The sequence below is a fragment of the Rhineura floridana genome, chromosome 1 (genome assembly GCF_030035675.1).
Source record: "Rhineura floridana isolate rRhiFlo1 chromosome 1, rRhiFlo1.hap2, whole genome shotgun sequence".
NCBI lineage: Eukaryota > Metazoa > Chordata > Lepidosauria > Squamata > Rhineuridae > Rhineura > Rhineura floridana.
The window spans coordinates 255,189,127-255,203,696 of NC_084480.1; the positions used below are offsets into that span (position 1 = coordinate 255,189,127).

The 14,570-nt window shown below is 44.9% G+C and overlaps 1 protein-coding gene across 1 annotated transcript in view; it reads left to right on the plus strand.

Annotated features, from left to right (window-relative positions):
- The window catches only part of LOC133377364 (chloride channel protein C-like), a 159,697-nt gene that overhangs the window by 69,218 nt on the left and 75,909 nt on the right, over positions 1–14,570 (plus strand). Inside the window, exon 11 of the mRNA XM_061611327.1 lies at positions 280–451. Coding sequence (XP_061467311.1) covers positions 280–451 — 172 coding nt within the window. The remainder of the gene's footprint in view (positions 1–279; positions 452–14,570) is intronic.

Here is a 14,570-nt window from a genome sequence, read left to right on the forward strand (position 1 = left end):
TGGACCTTTTCCTTTCAACATTTTCTAAAATTTAGTTCTTTGAAGGCTGCATGTTACCCTCTCCAGTGCTAATTTCCTGGGATTTAATTTAACATCACAAGCAAGTAAATGAGCTTATCCCCTGCAGCATAGCTGGCCCCCACTTGCAGCAATATTGCTACCATCAGTTATGTGGAGGATGTCTTGTTAGCTGCTAGCATTGCTACAGCATTAAGAGAAAAGGAAAACCATCTATCTGCCCAGAGTAGTGTCTTCACTGTCCTTTTTCCTCCTCTGCAGGTATATAGGAGCTTTATATGGCCGGATAGTTGGCTTGATACTAGTTTCCATTTTGGGGGTTCAGACTGATGAACGTGGTGCATGGATTGATCCAGGATTGTTTGCTGCAGTTGGAGCTGCTTCTTTCTTCAGTGGTGTTTCGAGGCTAACAATCTCCCTTACAGTTATAATGGTATGTTTTAATCTAATTTATAAGCTATTTGATCATCAACCACCGTGATACTACCAAATGGGTCATAAGGGTATGTGACATTCTGGTGTCTGAGTAGTAGACTGGCAGTGAGGAGAAGCACGGCTGAAGTCACCATGTTTACCGTGAATCTAGGAGCTCTGCAGTAAGAAATTATATATATTTTTGGTGAGCTGCCTTGGGGGCCTTTTTGGCCAAAACTCAGCATAGAAATAAAACATAACAGTAGGAAAGCTGGAGCCCTGCCAGACTCTTGGGAGCATGTGTGCAGAGACGCCTTGCCCTACTCATTGCACCACAGCCTCACATGATGAACAACTGTGTAAGGCGAAGAGTGAAGAGTGCTCTGTATATCTTTAAAAATGAGCCTGCTGAAAGGACATATGTCTCCTCCCTCCCATGTGGAACCCTGGTCTTGCAAGGCTCCACACCACAGAGCGGGTATGCATGTAGAGCAGGTTCTCCTCTCCAGATGTGTCCCCCAATCCATGGATGGACAGGGCAATGACAGCAAAAGCAGGGCCATCAGGCATAGCCCCACTCTCCGCCTCACATGATTGTTAATTATGTGAAGCTGTGGTACAGATAGGTAAATTTGGACCCTGGTCTTAAAGGGCCTCCTCTTTAGAAGGCCATGAATGTTAGATGTGAAGCACACACTTAACATTTTTCTTTTCCCCCCTCCCCAGTGCATGCTTTACAACTGCTTCTATGTTCCTTATGTGTTAGAACAAAACAACAAACAGTTTGCCAACCCAGATTTAAAACCTGGTAATACCCTGATCATGTGCAGTTTTGGATTATATAAACTCACTTAAATCATAGCAAGATTATAAGTACAGGAATAATATGGAGTTTGCTTCTGCTGCCCTGATGTGAGTTTGGAATAAGCACCATTTTGTTGTAGCATATATATAAGGAAAAATAACCATGACCATACCTGGCTGGCTGCCCCATTACATTGTTGTTATTATTTTAATAAGAAAGAAAGATATGGTATGGAGACCAGTGATAACTATGATACGACGTGGCATGCCGTCTTAGGGACTACTGATCCTGGGTCTCCCTGCCACTGCATATTCTACTCTCTGGGTGGTTTGGGGGGCATGGGCTTTGGATTTTGGTCCTGAGGTCCAGCCCTAGCCACACTGCTGGGGTGAGGGGGAATCCCCCAATAGGCCTATAGTTGTGCCAACAACTCCTAGTTCAAAAATGAGGGTTTTCTACTGATTTCACAAACTTTTTCAGCCTCACTTGATGATGGCTGAAACAGACCTTAACTGCGATAAAACTCCAAGAATATCAGCTTTGTTAAGCAGATCCTGAGTCACCAAGTGTGCACTGTTTTTTTACCTGTGTGCACCACCTCTGACCGATATTGTGACATCCCCACAGTGATATGTGGGGAGGGGGGAAGCCTTCTAGAAAGTTAATTGTGGTAGCCACTAGTGGATGACGGCTAGAGTGCAAGTGGTAAAAGACGTGCTGTGAGACAGATCAAGCACAAATAAAACATCGTAACTGTGCCTACTGTGTGGTGGTGAGGGTGGCAAAGAAGACCCACTTCTTTGCCTCCATTGCATCCTCAAGTAGCCATCCAATGGAGCTTTTCTGTATTGTCAGGGGTCTGTTGACATCAGCTCCAGGAAATGGAGTTTTAGACCCTTCGGAGGCCCAGTGTAAATTGTTTGCAAGGCACTTTTGAGGGTAAAGTTGCTTGCCTCGTAGCAATCTTTATGCCTCATCCACATCTACTGTAGTCCCCAATGAGGTGTCCAGTGTAACATCTGCTGCAACTTCTTGGGGTCAGTTTGAGTTGATGTGGTGTGATAATGTGGACGAGGTGCTTGTGACAATGCGACCAGCAACATTTGTCCTTCTTGGCTTATTAAAGCTTGCGGAGGGGGTATGACTGAGTGGATCAGGGTGTAGTCAACATATCTTTGCAGGATGGAGTGGCCCCAGCCACCGTGAAAGAGGCAGTGATCTGACCTCTCCTGAAAAAGCCCATCCTGGACCCATTGGTTTGTGACAGCTACAGCCGGGTCGCAAATACCCCCTTTTTAGGGAAGGGTTCTGGCACAGCAATTGGAAGTATTATCTTGACCCATTCCAATCTGGGTTCAGGCCTGGTTATGGGACTGAATCAGCCTTGGACACCCTGATAGATGACCTTTATTGAGAGAAAGACAGGGGGAGTACGACCTTGTTATTCTTACTTGATCTCTCAGTAGATTTTGATACTATTGACCGTTGTATCCTTCTGAGCTGACTTGATGAGATGGGTATAAGAGGCACTGTTTTACAGTGGTTCCGATCCTACTTCCAGGGCTATTTTCAGAGAATAGCATTGGGTGATTGTCTTTCGGCCCCTGGAAGTTTTACTATGGGATGCCGCAGGGTACCATCTTGTCCCCAGTACTGTTTAACATCAATATGAAGTCCTTGGGAGTGGTCACCAGGAGCATCCACAGTACGCTGATGATACCCAGCTCTATTTCTCTGTAACGTCTGAATCGGGAGAGGCCATGCAAGCCCTGGACCTGGATGTGGTGGTGGGCTGGATGAGGGCCAATAAACTAAGTCTGTATCCTAGCAAGATGGAGGTGCTGTGGGTTGGTGGTTCCTGAGTTTGGATAATTAGTCAATTACCTGCTTTGGATGGGGTTGTACTTCCTCTGAAAGAGCAGGTTCATAGTATAGGGGTGCTCCTGGATCCATTCTTATCACTAGAAGCCCAGGTGGCCTCAGGGGCTAGGAGTGCCTTTTACCAGCTTTGGCTGGTAAGATAGCTGCGGTCATTTCTGGACCGGGATAGCCTAACCGTTATTGGCCATGCACTGGTAACCTCCAGGCTGGATTACTGTAATGTGCTCTATGTGGGGCTGCCCTTGAGGTTGGCCTGGAAGCTGCAGCTGGTGCAAAATGCAGTAGTGCGACTGCTCACTGAGGCAGAGTATTGCCCGCAAATCACCCCACTGCTGAAATAATTGCACTGGCTGCCCATTAGCTACTGGGCAAAGTTCAAGGTTCTGGTTTTGGTGTACAAAGCCCTATATAGTTTGGGACCAGGATACCTGAAAGATCATATTACCCTTTATATACCCAGTTGATCACTGCGCTCTGCAGGTGAAGGCCTCCTGTAGACACCATCTTATCATGAGCTCCATTCCTCACAACATAGGAAACGGACCTTTACTGTAATGGCGCCTACCCTTTGGAATTCCCTCCCCTTAAATATTAAACAGGCACCATCTGTGTTATCTTTTCAGCCCTACTGAAGACCTTCCTCTTTCAAAAAGCCTTTTAAGTAGACATCTTCTCCCAGTCTGTGTCTGTGTGTTGGAATTGCTTTTTAAAGCTTTTTTTAAAAAGATGTTTTTAAAGATGTTTTAATATATTTTTATATGTTTTTTAAAACTTTTTTTCTAAACAATATATTTTTAACCCTTTTTATTTAAGATGTTTTTAAGGCTTTTTTAAAGAATGTTTTTAACGTTGTTTTGTTTTAATGTATTTTAAGGTCTGTTTTTGTGATGTTTTAGAATGTTTTTACTGCTTTATTTGCCGCCCTGGGCTCCTGCTGGGAGGAAGGGTGGGATATAAATTAATTAAATAAATAAATATTTTAAAGTCTGTTTTAAGATGTTTTAGAGTGATTTTTAGTGTTTTGTTTTTGAGGGGCTCTTTCTGGGAGGAAGAGAGGGATAATAATAATAATAATAATAATAATAATAATAAATCTGCTGCAGAACTGGTTCCTGGTCATCGTAATTAACCTTCTCCTGGACTCATGAGTGGTTCTTGGGAGATAAGGCCTTCACTGTTGGAAGAGCAGTAACTATGCTTCATATCTGCTTCTCAATAATAAATTGCCTCTCCACACAGCAGTTAAGTTTGCAAACCTCTCTTGGATCAGAATACAAGTACTATTTACACTAAATTTATTCAAAGTCAGTGAAATTAGAAAATGAACGTCATTGGGTTTTGAGACCTCTTCTGAAAGTAATGTTGGTTGGAGTAAAGTGTGATCCAGAGCTTGGAAAAGTTACTTTTTTGAACTACAACTCCCATCAGCCCAATCCAGTGACCATGCTGGCTGGGGCTGATGGGAGTTATAGTTCAAAAAAGTAACTTTTCCAAGCTCTGGTGTGATCCCTGAAAAGCAAAACAAAAAAGAAATCTTATGTCGATATTTTCCAGTCTCTAGCATTTCTAGGTGGAAAAACTGTTTTCTAGGTGGAAAACTGTTCAGCATAATTAACTTATACTAAAAGTATCAGAAACAGCACAACTAACGCAGAACATTATAGCTCTGAGTACATGAAATCATTAAAAACAACATCTGCAGAATCTGGAATATCAATGGCTACCCTGCAGAGCCCTCCTAATTCCCCTAGGTGGCAGGTTATAACTCTTTGTGTGTCTTTTTTCTGTACTGGGAAAATGAGCTTCAGTTCATGTCAGTCCAAAATAAATAGTGGCATCATCTGAGGAAATATTCATTTTTGAGAAGAAAAAAGGACTTGGATGTGACAATGCAAAAACATAGTTAAAAGGCTGTGGCCTTGAACTGTAAAATGCACACGTTTTCCCGATAGTGTCCGATAGGTTCCAAAATAATTTTGGAATGTTTGCATTGGCTCTTTGCACAGTCCTCCATTTGGAAAGAATTATGTAGTGGTAGTGAACAGGTTAGTAAAATGCTTTTTTTAGAAATAGCAGACCCCACAGGCTTTTGCCCACCTCTTCATTCTTGGCTGCTTACCTTTTCCATGTTGACACTTAGCCCTCTGCCTTTACTCTTTATTGAAATTACTAGATCTGGTGGTAACATTTGCTTTGCAAACCACAGTCTCCTAATTCAACACAGAGAAAAGTCCATTTCATCCCAGTGAAATAATTGGCAACTCTGTATTAGGCTGAATTCTGTTTATTTAAGAATAAAGTTTTGTTGTCTCTTCTTGTTATTTACTGCTATTGTTATCAAATAATTTAGATACTGCTTGCTTGCAAAAATGGCTTCTAAGTGGTTTACACGTATAAAACCAATTATAAAAAATACAACCAAACTTAATTAAAATGCAGAATAAAATAATTCCATCAAAACATTAAAATAAACATTCACAATTAAAATGTACAATAAAAATAATTAAAACAGCAATTAAAACAGGAGGTTCAAGTGAGATGATCAGGGGAATGTTTGTCTAAATAGGTCCGTCTTCAAGAACCGGCAGAATGCCAATACCAATGAGTCAAAAAGACACTATGTAAAGAATACTCAGACACTTAGTAAAGAACATTGTACAAGTATAGCAAATGGGACATTGGCATTTTTTTGGTTAACTTACTGGATTTTTCCTCAGATAGGGTAAATCCAGATGAAATGTGTATGGGGGAATACAGGCTGACATTTTGATGCCCATGGCATTATATGGATGCTGCAAAAACATGAATGCATGAGCAGCACCTACGTCACAATTAACACCTGTCTGGGAGCACCCTCAGTCCCCCTTTTGGTAACAAATCATATTCCCTTATTACATTATTCTGGATATTAAAGGTAAAGGTGTCCCCGCACTTATAGTGCGAGTCGTTTCCGACTCTTAGGGTGACGTGTTGCGACGTTTACTAGGCAGACAGTATATAAGGGGTGGGATTGCCACTTCCTTCCCTGGCCTTTCTTTACCCCCAGCATATGCCGGGTACTCATTTTACTGACCACGGATGGATGGAAGGCTGAGTGGACCTCGACCCCTTTTACCGGAGATTCGACTTCCTCCTTCCGTTGGAATCGAAATCCAGCCGTGAGCAGAGCTTCAGCTGCGTTACTGCTGCTTACTACTCTGTGCCACGGAGGGTCGTGCATTCTGGATATTACATGCAAATATTTAAAAAAAGATTTCCAGTAAAAAGCCAAAATGTGATATTAAATGAAATCTATTTTATTCTTTCAGAATATCATAATACAGCTACGAGAGTGGCTGTATACTATAGTCAGCATGGATTTTTCGCATTCTGCAATGTTAATTTGAAAATACACCCTCATGCCATTCTGATGCTTCCCATAAGATCATTTCAAAACAAAACCTTACAAAACTTAGTCCTGAACTCAGAAATGCTTGCTTAACAACCCTCTACATTTTCATGGCGACACACAAAACAATTGGAGAGAATCGAGAGTTCAAAGTGTAAAAAGAGACAGAGAAAAAACAGACCCCTTTTGAACTTTTTCTGTCAGTTCCCATAATCTGTTGAAATTAATTAAAAATCAACCATGTTCATAAGTACCTTTAATCCTATTACTGACCTTGTCCCATAGCCTTCATCTTCTTCAGTTTAAAAGTTAAAAAAATGCCTGGCTGATTTTTAATTAATTTAATAAATTTTGCATTGAACTCAATGATAATGTCGGGCATGCTCAGTAAGAACTATCAGTGTTCTGAAAGCCAGACTTGCAGTTGCTGCGCTTGCCTAATCAGGGAGCCACACCCACTTTAGACAGTCATGGCTTCCCCCAAAGAATCCTGGGAAGTGTAGTTTGTGAAGGGTGGTGAGAGGAGACTCCTATTCCCCTGACAGTGCTCCAGTGGCTGGCCAGAGTGGTTTAACAGTCAGCCACACTGATTGAAGCTCTGTGAGGGGAACAGGGCCTCTCCTAGCAACTCTCAGCACCCTTCGCTAACTACACTTTCCAGGATTCTTTGGGAGAAGCCATGACTATCTAAAGGGAAATAAAGGTCTGGTGTGGATGTGGCCAGGCACAGCTTTGGTTTAAATTTGGGTGGGAGGCTACATGTGCCTGCTGTAGAATAAAAAGGTGGAGGAAACCCTGAAAATGAATGATACTTTTCACAATGTTTTCCTTTGGAATGGAAAGGGGCTTCCCCTCTGCCCAGATTCCACCCACCCAATCTCCTCCCCTTCCCTTCCTGCCCTCCTCCTCCCCCTGCCCCTCCCCCAGGTCAGTTTCACCCATCCTAAGCGTGATTGGACAGGAATAAATCCTACTGAACTAAAAAGGCATGCAAATGATCAAACCTGCCCTCCCCTTTTACTCCCTCCCACCACCTCCCTTTTGCCCCTCCCCTCCCCCTTCCTTCACCCCTCTTTCCCTCTCCCCTTCCAATCCCCTCCTTCCCCCTCCCACTCCTTCTCCTCTCTCCTTCCTTCCCTTTACTCTGCCCTTCCCCTCCTTCTCCCCCATGGTCAGTTTTACCTATCCTAGCCTTGATTGCACAGGACTAAATCCCATTGAACTCAATAAGCATGCAAATGATCAGACCTGTCTTTTCTCTCCTTCCACTGTCCTCTCTCTTCCTCCTCCATTCTTCCTCCCCTCCCCTCTTCCTTCTTCCTAGTCCCCTGCCCACTCCAGGGTTCCCTCCCCATGGTCAGTTTTACCTATCCTAAGCATGATTGCATGGGAGTAAATCCCACTGAACTCAATAAACATGCAAATGATCAAATCTGCCCTCCTCTTCTCCTTCCTGCCTGCTCCCCCCCTCTCCTCCCTTCCCCATCCCCTGTGGTCAGTTTCCCCTATCCTAAGCATGATTGCAGGGGAGTAAATCCTACTGACCTCAACAAGCATGCAAATTATCAATCCATTCTCAGCAAACTTGCACAGGATCCCATTGCTTACCTCCCTGAATAAAAAGCAGATAAATTCACTAATAGGCACATGTTACCAAATTTTTCCAAGCTACACAGGAAGTGGAATGGACTATGAAAGACCAACCGAAATTCCAAATTGGCCTTTTTCCAAATTTGTAGGGCAGGACAATATCTCAGAGGGGAGGTCAGGTCTTCTGCTCCCCTGATGCATTTACTGTAGCTGCCCAATTTCCCTGCTTTTTAAAGTTTGATAGGAATGTCTGTTGGCTATAGGTATGTTCTTAAACCCCAAGGTTTTTCCCTATGAGTGAATACATACTGCCATGGTATGATTAACCACATTCACTCTGGGCCAGCGCTGCAATAGCATAGTGGAGAAGCAGCATGAAGTGGGAGCTTATGTGGACAGGATGTAGCCTGAGGATTTGTGTCATTAGTCCTTGGTTCTACGTTTACAGGGAAAGGACCCATCAGATTTGGCAGTCTGCAACCTTGTGTAGTGTGCCCCCCTGTGGGATAAGTGAAGCTCAGTCCACTTTGGCCCTTACGAGCTGCCATATGTGACTGTAGTCCCCCCCCCGCTCTGGGGAGATTGTGAGGGAGTTGAGGGGAATTGCTTTAATAGATTCAGAAAGTGAGAGTTGAGAATAGGAAAGAGGAAATAGACTGAGGAGACTATACACACAGACCGGGAGTAACAACAAAACCACTCAGAGATTGCTGCTGCAGCAGTCTTCTGTGCTTGCACAGTGTTCATCCAGCAGCCGATACACAGCCAGGGAGTGACTGAGGCCTATAGCTGCATCCTAGTCCAGTAGGGCCAGTGCCAGCCTTCAGGGGACTGTCAGCACAGTGCTGCTGATAAATCCCCCTGCCCCTCCCCAACTAAGGCTAGACCTATTTATATTTCTGGTCCTTTTAGGGCTGTATAAATCTATCTGTAGGCTGGAGTAGTGCATTCTGAGTAATTAAACATGGTGGGCAGTCACCACAGATGGGTTGCTGAGCTTAGCTCCCTTTCAAAAGTGGCAGCACCCCCTGCCCAGTGCTGAAATGCCTCTGGAAGCTCAGTGGAGAAGATAGTGAATGGTAGTGCAGCAGGGGAGGACTGATGGGAAGTCCTTCTGAACCCCTAGGCTCCTCAGTCAGTGTCTGACCTGGGTGACCTCTGATGCCAGGCCTGTAGCCACAGACAAGCCTGAGAGACTCTATTTGCTTGTGTACAACTAATTGAACTCCATTCCCTTTTATCTTTTTGTTTAGAGATTCACCTTAACTTGAGTTCTTCCTCTTGCTTCCTCCCCTCCCTTCACTTGTTAAATAAATCCTGTTTCTTGTTTTTTCTAGTCGCTTAAGTTTCCTACTGGTTTTGCCCTATATCCTTTTAGGAACTGTGGGGGCTGGCTGAAGACATGCTACTTGGGGCCCAAGCATTATCTCCCCTCATAAACCCATCACAATGAGAAACCCAGGTTCCATGGTTTTCCCCTCGCATTAAGGGACTACTGGTTGAGAAAGTGGGTTTACAAGTTGAACCAGGCTGTGCACGTGTGTCTTGAGGAGAGGAAGTGGCTTGGAAAAGGAGGGGAAGGCTGTTTCAGGCATGGGATATGCAGCATGGCAGAAAACATGGTGAATAAAAAGACGAAGGGCACTCCCAGACTGTCACTATTTTCAGATAGGGTTTAATCACATACCAGGAAATTCTGGTTGCACAACAAACCTGGAGTTGTACAACAAACCTGCTTCTCCAAAAGATCACACTGTTTGCCATAAGGAAAGTGACATGGAAATGCACTGGAAAGTGTGGGGATAATACTTGCTTTGGTGCAATGTCATCTGACCTCTCTGCGAATACATAAGTATAAATTCTTATAAAATAACCAAAGCTGTCTAATCTCCCTGCAAAGAAATCAGGATAAATGTTCAATAAATAGGCCATCTGAAAACACCCCAAGTCAATTGGCAAGGCTGCCTCTACTGTCCACTGAAATATCCCCACAAGCAGACTGAGGTTCTTAAATGAATTCTACTTGGAAAAATCCTGGCAATGACCCTTATGTGGCCTACAAAAAGGAGTTGTCAACAATACTTTAGTCCAATCTGTTTTGTAAATTGTACCATAGCTAAGAAAATGTGCAAATACCACATCTGATTAAGTCAAGGTATGAACCATTTGCATTGCCTCTTTCAGGATGCCCAAGGGGAGTAGATATAAAATACTGCTGGGTCTTTAGGCAGTAATAATTTACACACAACTGGCTCACATACAAACCTTACAGCTGTAGGGGCACATCCAGCAGGAAACTAGTGATAATCTGCTCATGCAGATGGTAAGAACTGGCTTTGGATGATAAATGGAACAAGGAGCAAATCTGAATGGGAGAAAGATATAATTGTAAGTCTCAAGAGCCAAATACATTTGCAGCCAAAAGTAACAGCTGGGCTTATTTGTGCAGGGATTGACAAGCCAGTAATGAGGATGGGGAGGGAACAATCAGGTGGCAGTACACGGTAAACATTTTTGCTAGATGTGAACAGGCTTAGAACAGTGACTAGACTAGACAGAAGCAGAATCACAATAGAAATTTTGTGAACAAAAGAAAATACAGCTGGTATCACAAATATCTTCAGGCTATGCATGCAGCTATAGTTTTTGCTGACATAAGTCTCATACTCTAGGGTGAACTGTCCCAGTTGCTCTTGGTTAGGGCATAACTTCAGTTTCTTTGTGTCATGGCTGGATCACAACCTTGCTGGCATTTCCTCTTGGGAAAGGAAAATAAATATCTAAAAGGTTTCCATCTGCTACAAAACCCCCAGAACATCTGTTGGTGTCATTAAGTGCTTTTCTGGCTGCGTTCAGCATACACTAGCAGCAGCAACAACTTCAAAATGGAAGTGTTTTGTTTCCACTAGTGAGCGAGCAAAAATGGGCAAGGGTGCCTACTTTTTGGTTAAAACTTTTTGGTTCAGAGACCTCCAGTGGTGTATTACAGCACCAAACTTTATGCTAGGATTTAAGAACATTTGTCAGAACATGTTGGCTAACTATGTCCACCCTCAGATGCTAAACATACGTCAAGGAAAGTGAAACATGGATGTGAATTCTGTATCATCCCAAGCCTTAACATTTCCTTAAAAACAAAAGGCCCCCTGGCTCTTGGAGAATTGCAAATACCTACTCTATGTAACTGTCAGACCCCAACCTGCGGTCTGGTCTCCTGATGGATCTCTCACAGGAAAGGAGCATATTAATGGGACAAGAGCAAGAAAAAGGTTATTTTATTTATTATTATTATTTATTAAATTTATATACCGCCCGACTAGCGATAGCTCTCTGGGCGGTGAACATAAAATAGTATAAAAATACAATGAATAACAAAATAATATTAAAATACAATCAACAATACAATAAACATTATTAAAATTAGATCAATGTAACTTAAAATGCTTCAGAGAATAGGAAGGTTTTGACCTGGCGCCGGAAGGAAAGCAGAGTCGGCGCCAGGCGTACTTCCTCAGGGAGACTGTTCCATAGTTCGGGGGCCACCACTGAGAAGGCCCTAGATCTTGTCATCACCCTCTGGGCCTCCCTGTGAGTTGGAACCCGGAGGAGGGCCTTCGTAGCAGAACGTAGTGCACGGGCCGGTTCATATCGGAAGAGGCGTTCTGCAAGGTATCGTGGTCCTGCACCGTATAAGGCTTTATAGGTTAATACCAACACTTTGAATCTAGCCCGGAAACATATTGGCAACCAGTGCAAGCTGGCCAGAACAGGTGTTATATGCTCGGACCGCTTGGTCCTTGTCAGCAATCTGGCCGCCGCATTTTGCACTAGTTGTAGCTTCCGAACTGTCTTCAAAGGTAGCCCTACGTAAAGCGCATTACAGTAATCCAAACGTGAGGTTACCAGAGCATGTACCACTGATGTAAGGTCCTCTTTACTCAAATAGGGACGTAGCTGGGCTACCAACCGAAGTTGGTAAAACGCATTCCTAACCACCGAGGCTACTTGAGCCTCAAGTGAGAGGGAAGAGTCTAAAAAGACTCCCAGACTACGAACCCGGTCCTTTAGGGGGAGTGTAACCCCGTCCAGGACAGGGTATATATCCACCATCCGATCAGAGAACCCGTCCACCAACAGCATCTCAGTCTTGTCTGGATTGAGCTTCAGTTTGTTAACTCTCATCCAGTCCATTGTCGAGGCCAGGCAACGGTTCAGCAAATCGACAGCCTCACCTGAAGAAGATGAAAAGGAGAAGTAGAGCTGCGTGTCATCAGCATACTGATGACAACGCACTCCAAAACTCCTGATGACCTCTCCCAACGGCTTCATGTAGATATTAAAAAGCAGGGGGGACAAAACTGACCCCTGCGGGACCCCATATTGGAGAGCCCGCAGTGTCGAGCAATGTTCCCCAAGCACTACCTTCTGGAGACGACCCGCCAAGTAGGAGCGGAACCACTGCCAAGCAGTACCTCCAACTCCCAACTCCGCCAGCCTCTCCAGAAGGATACCATGGTCGATGGTATCAAAAGCCGCTGAGAGATCAAGGAGAATCAACAGAGTTACACTCCCTCTGTCTCTTTCCCGACATAGGTCATCGTACAGGGCGACCAAGGCTGTCTCAGTGCCAAAACCGGGCCTAAAACCCGATTGAAATGGATCTAGATAATCAGTTTCATCCAATAGCGCCTGGAGCTGGCCAGCAACCACCCGTTCCAAGACCTTGCCCAGGAATGGAACATTCGCCACTGGCCTGTAGCTGTTAAAATTGTCTGGGTCCAAGGAAGGCTTTTTCAGGAGTGGTCTCACCACTGCCTCTTTCAGACAGCCCGGGACCACTCCCTCTCGTAAAGAGGCATTTATCACTTCCTTGGCCCAGCTACCTGTTCCATTCCTGCTAGTTTTTATCAGCCAGGAGGGGCAAGGATCCAGTACCGAAGTGGTTGCACGTACCTGTCCAAGCACCTTGTCCACGTCCTCGAGTTGAACCAACTGAAGCTCATCCAACAAAACAGGACAAGACTGTGCTCCGGACACCTCACTAGGATCTACTGCTATAACTTGAGAGTCTAGGTCCCGGCGGATACATGAAATCTTATTCTGGAAGTGATCGGCAAACTGATTACAGCGGGCCTCCGATGATTCCACCCTGTCCGGAGGGTTTGAATGGAGAAGCCCCCGGACAACTCGAAAGAGCTCCGCTGGGTGGCAAAGAGATGATTTAATAGTGGCAGCAAAATGATGTTTTTTAGCTGCCTTCACTGCTCCTACATAGAGCTTAGTCGAAGCACTAACCAGCGCATAATTGTATCCGTCGGGAGTTCGTCTCCATTTCCGCTCAAGCCTCCTCCTATCTTGCTTCATCGCTCTCAGCTCCGGAGTATACCATGGAGCTGTATGAGCTCTACACAGGAGAGGGCGTGCAGGAGCGATCGTGTTTACAGCCCGGGTCATCTCCGTATTCCACAGAGCGACCAGGGCTTCAGCAGGAGCGCCAGTCCTATCAGCCGGAAAATCCCCCAGAGCCCTTTGAAAACCTTCAGGATCCATTAGTCTCCGGGGGCGGACCATTTTAATAAGTCCCCCACCCTTGCAGAGGGAAGAGGTAACTGAAAGTCTAAACTTCAGCAAGCAGTGGTCTGTCCATGACAAAGGGAGTGTTGTAAAACTCCCCACATCCAGATCACTTTCCCCATGCTCAGTAGCAAAAACAAGGTCTAGAGTGTGCCCCGATACATGTGTTGGACCACTAACATATTGAGACAGCCCCATGGCTGTCATGGAAGCCATGAAGTCCTGAGCCGCGCCAGACAAAGTGGTCTCGGCATGAATGTTGAAATCCCCCAGTACTATTAGTCTGGGGGACCTCAACAATATATCCGAGACCACTTCCGCCAGCTCAGTTAGGGAAGCCATTGGGCAGCAAGGTGGGCGGTACACCAAAAGGATTCCCAGCCTGTCCCTCTGGCCCAACACAAGGTGTAAACACTCCAGGCCAGTAACTGAATGAACATGGTGCTTGGTGAGTGAGATGGAACTCTTATAGACGACAGCAACCCCACCTCCCCGACCCTCAGATCTACCATGATGCTGGACCAGGTACCCCGGTGGGCAGAGCTGAGAGAGACCAACTCCTCCCTGCTCACCCACCCAGGTCTCGGTTATACATGCCAGATCGGCTGCCTCATCCACAATCAAATCGTGGACGAGGGAGGTTTTATTATATACCGATCTGGCATTTAATAACAGCAACTGGAGATCTGAGAGTTGGCTGATAGGACTACCAACGACCTTGCGGGTGTGGGAAGGACCGGAACAAGGCACAGCCACAACATGTCTGGACCGCGTTCCCCTTACCTGGCACGTCCTTCTCACAGCGCCATACCTTCCTTTGCCCGTCACTACGGCAATTGGGGCCCCCTCAAGTCTCCCCGCCTGATGGATAAAACTCTCTCTGAAGCACATAATACAACT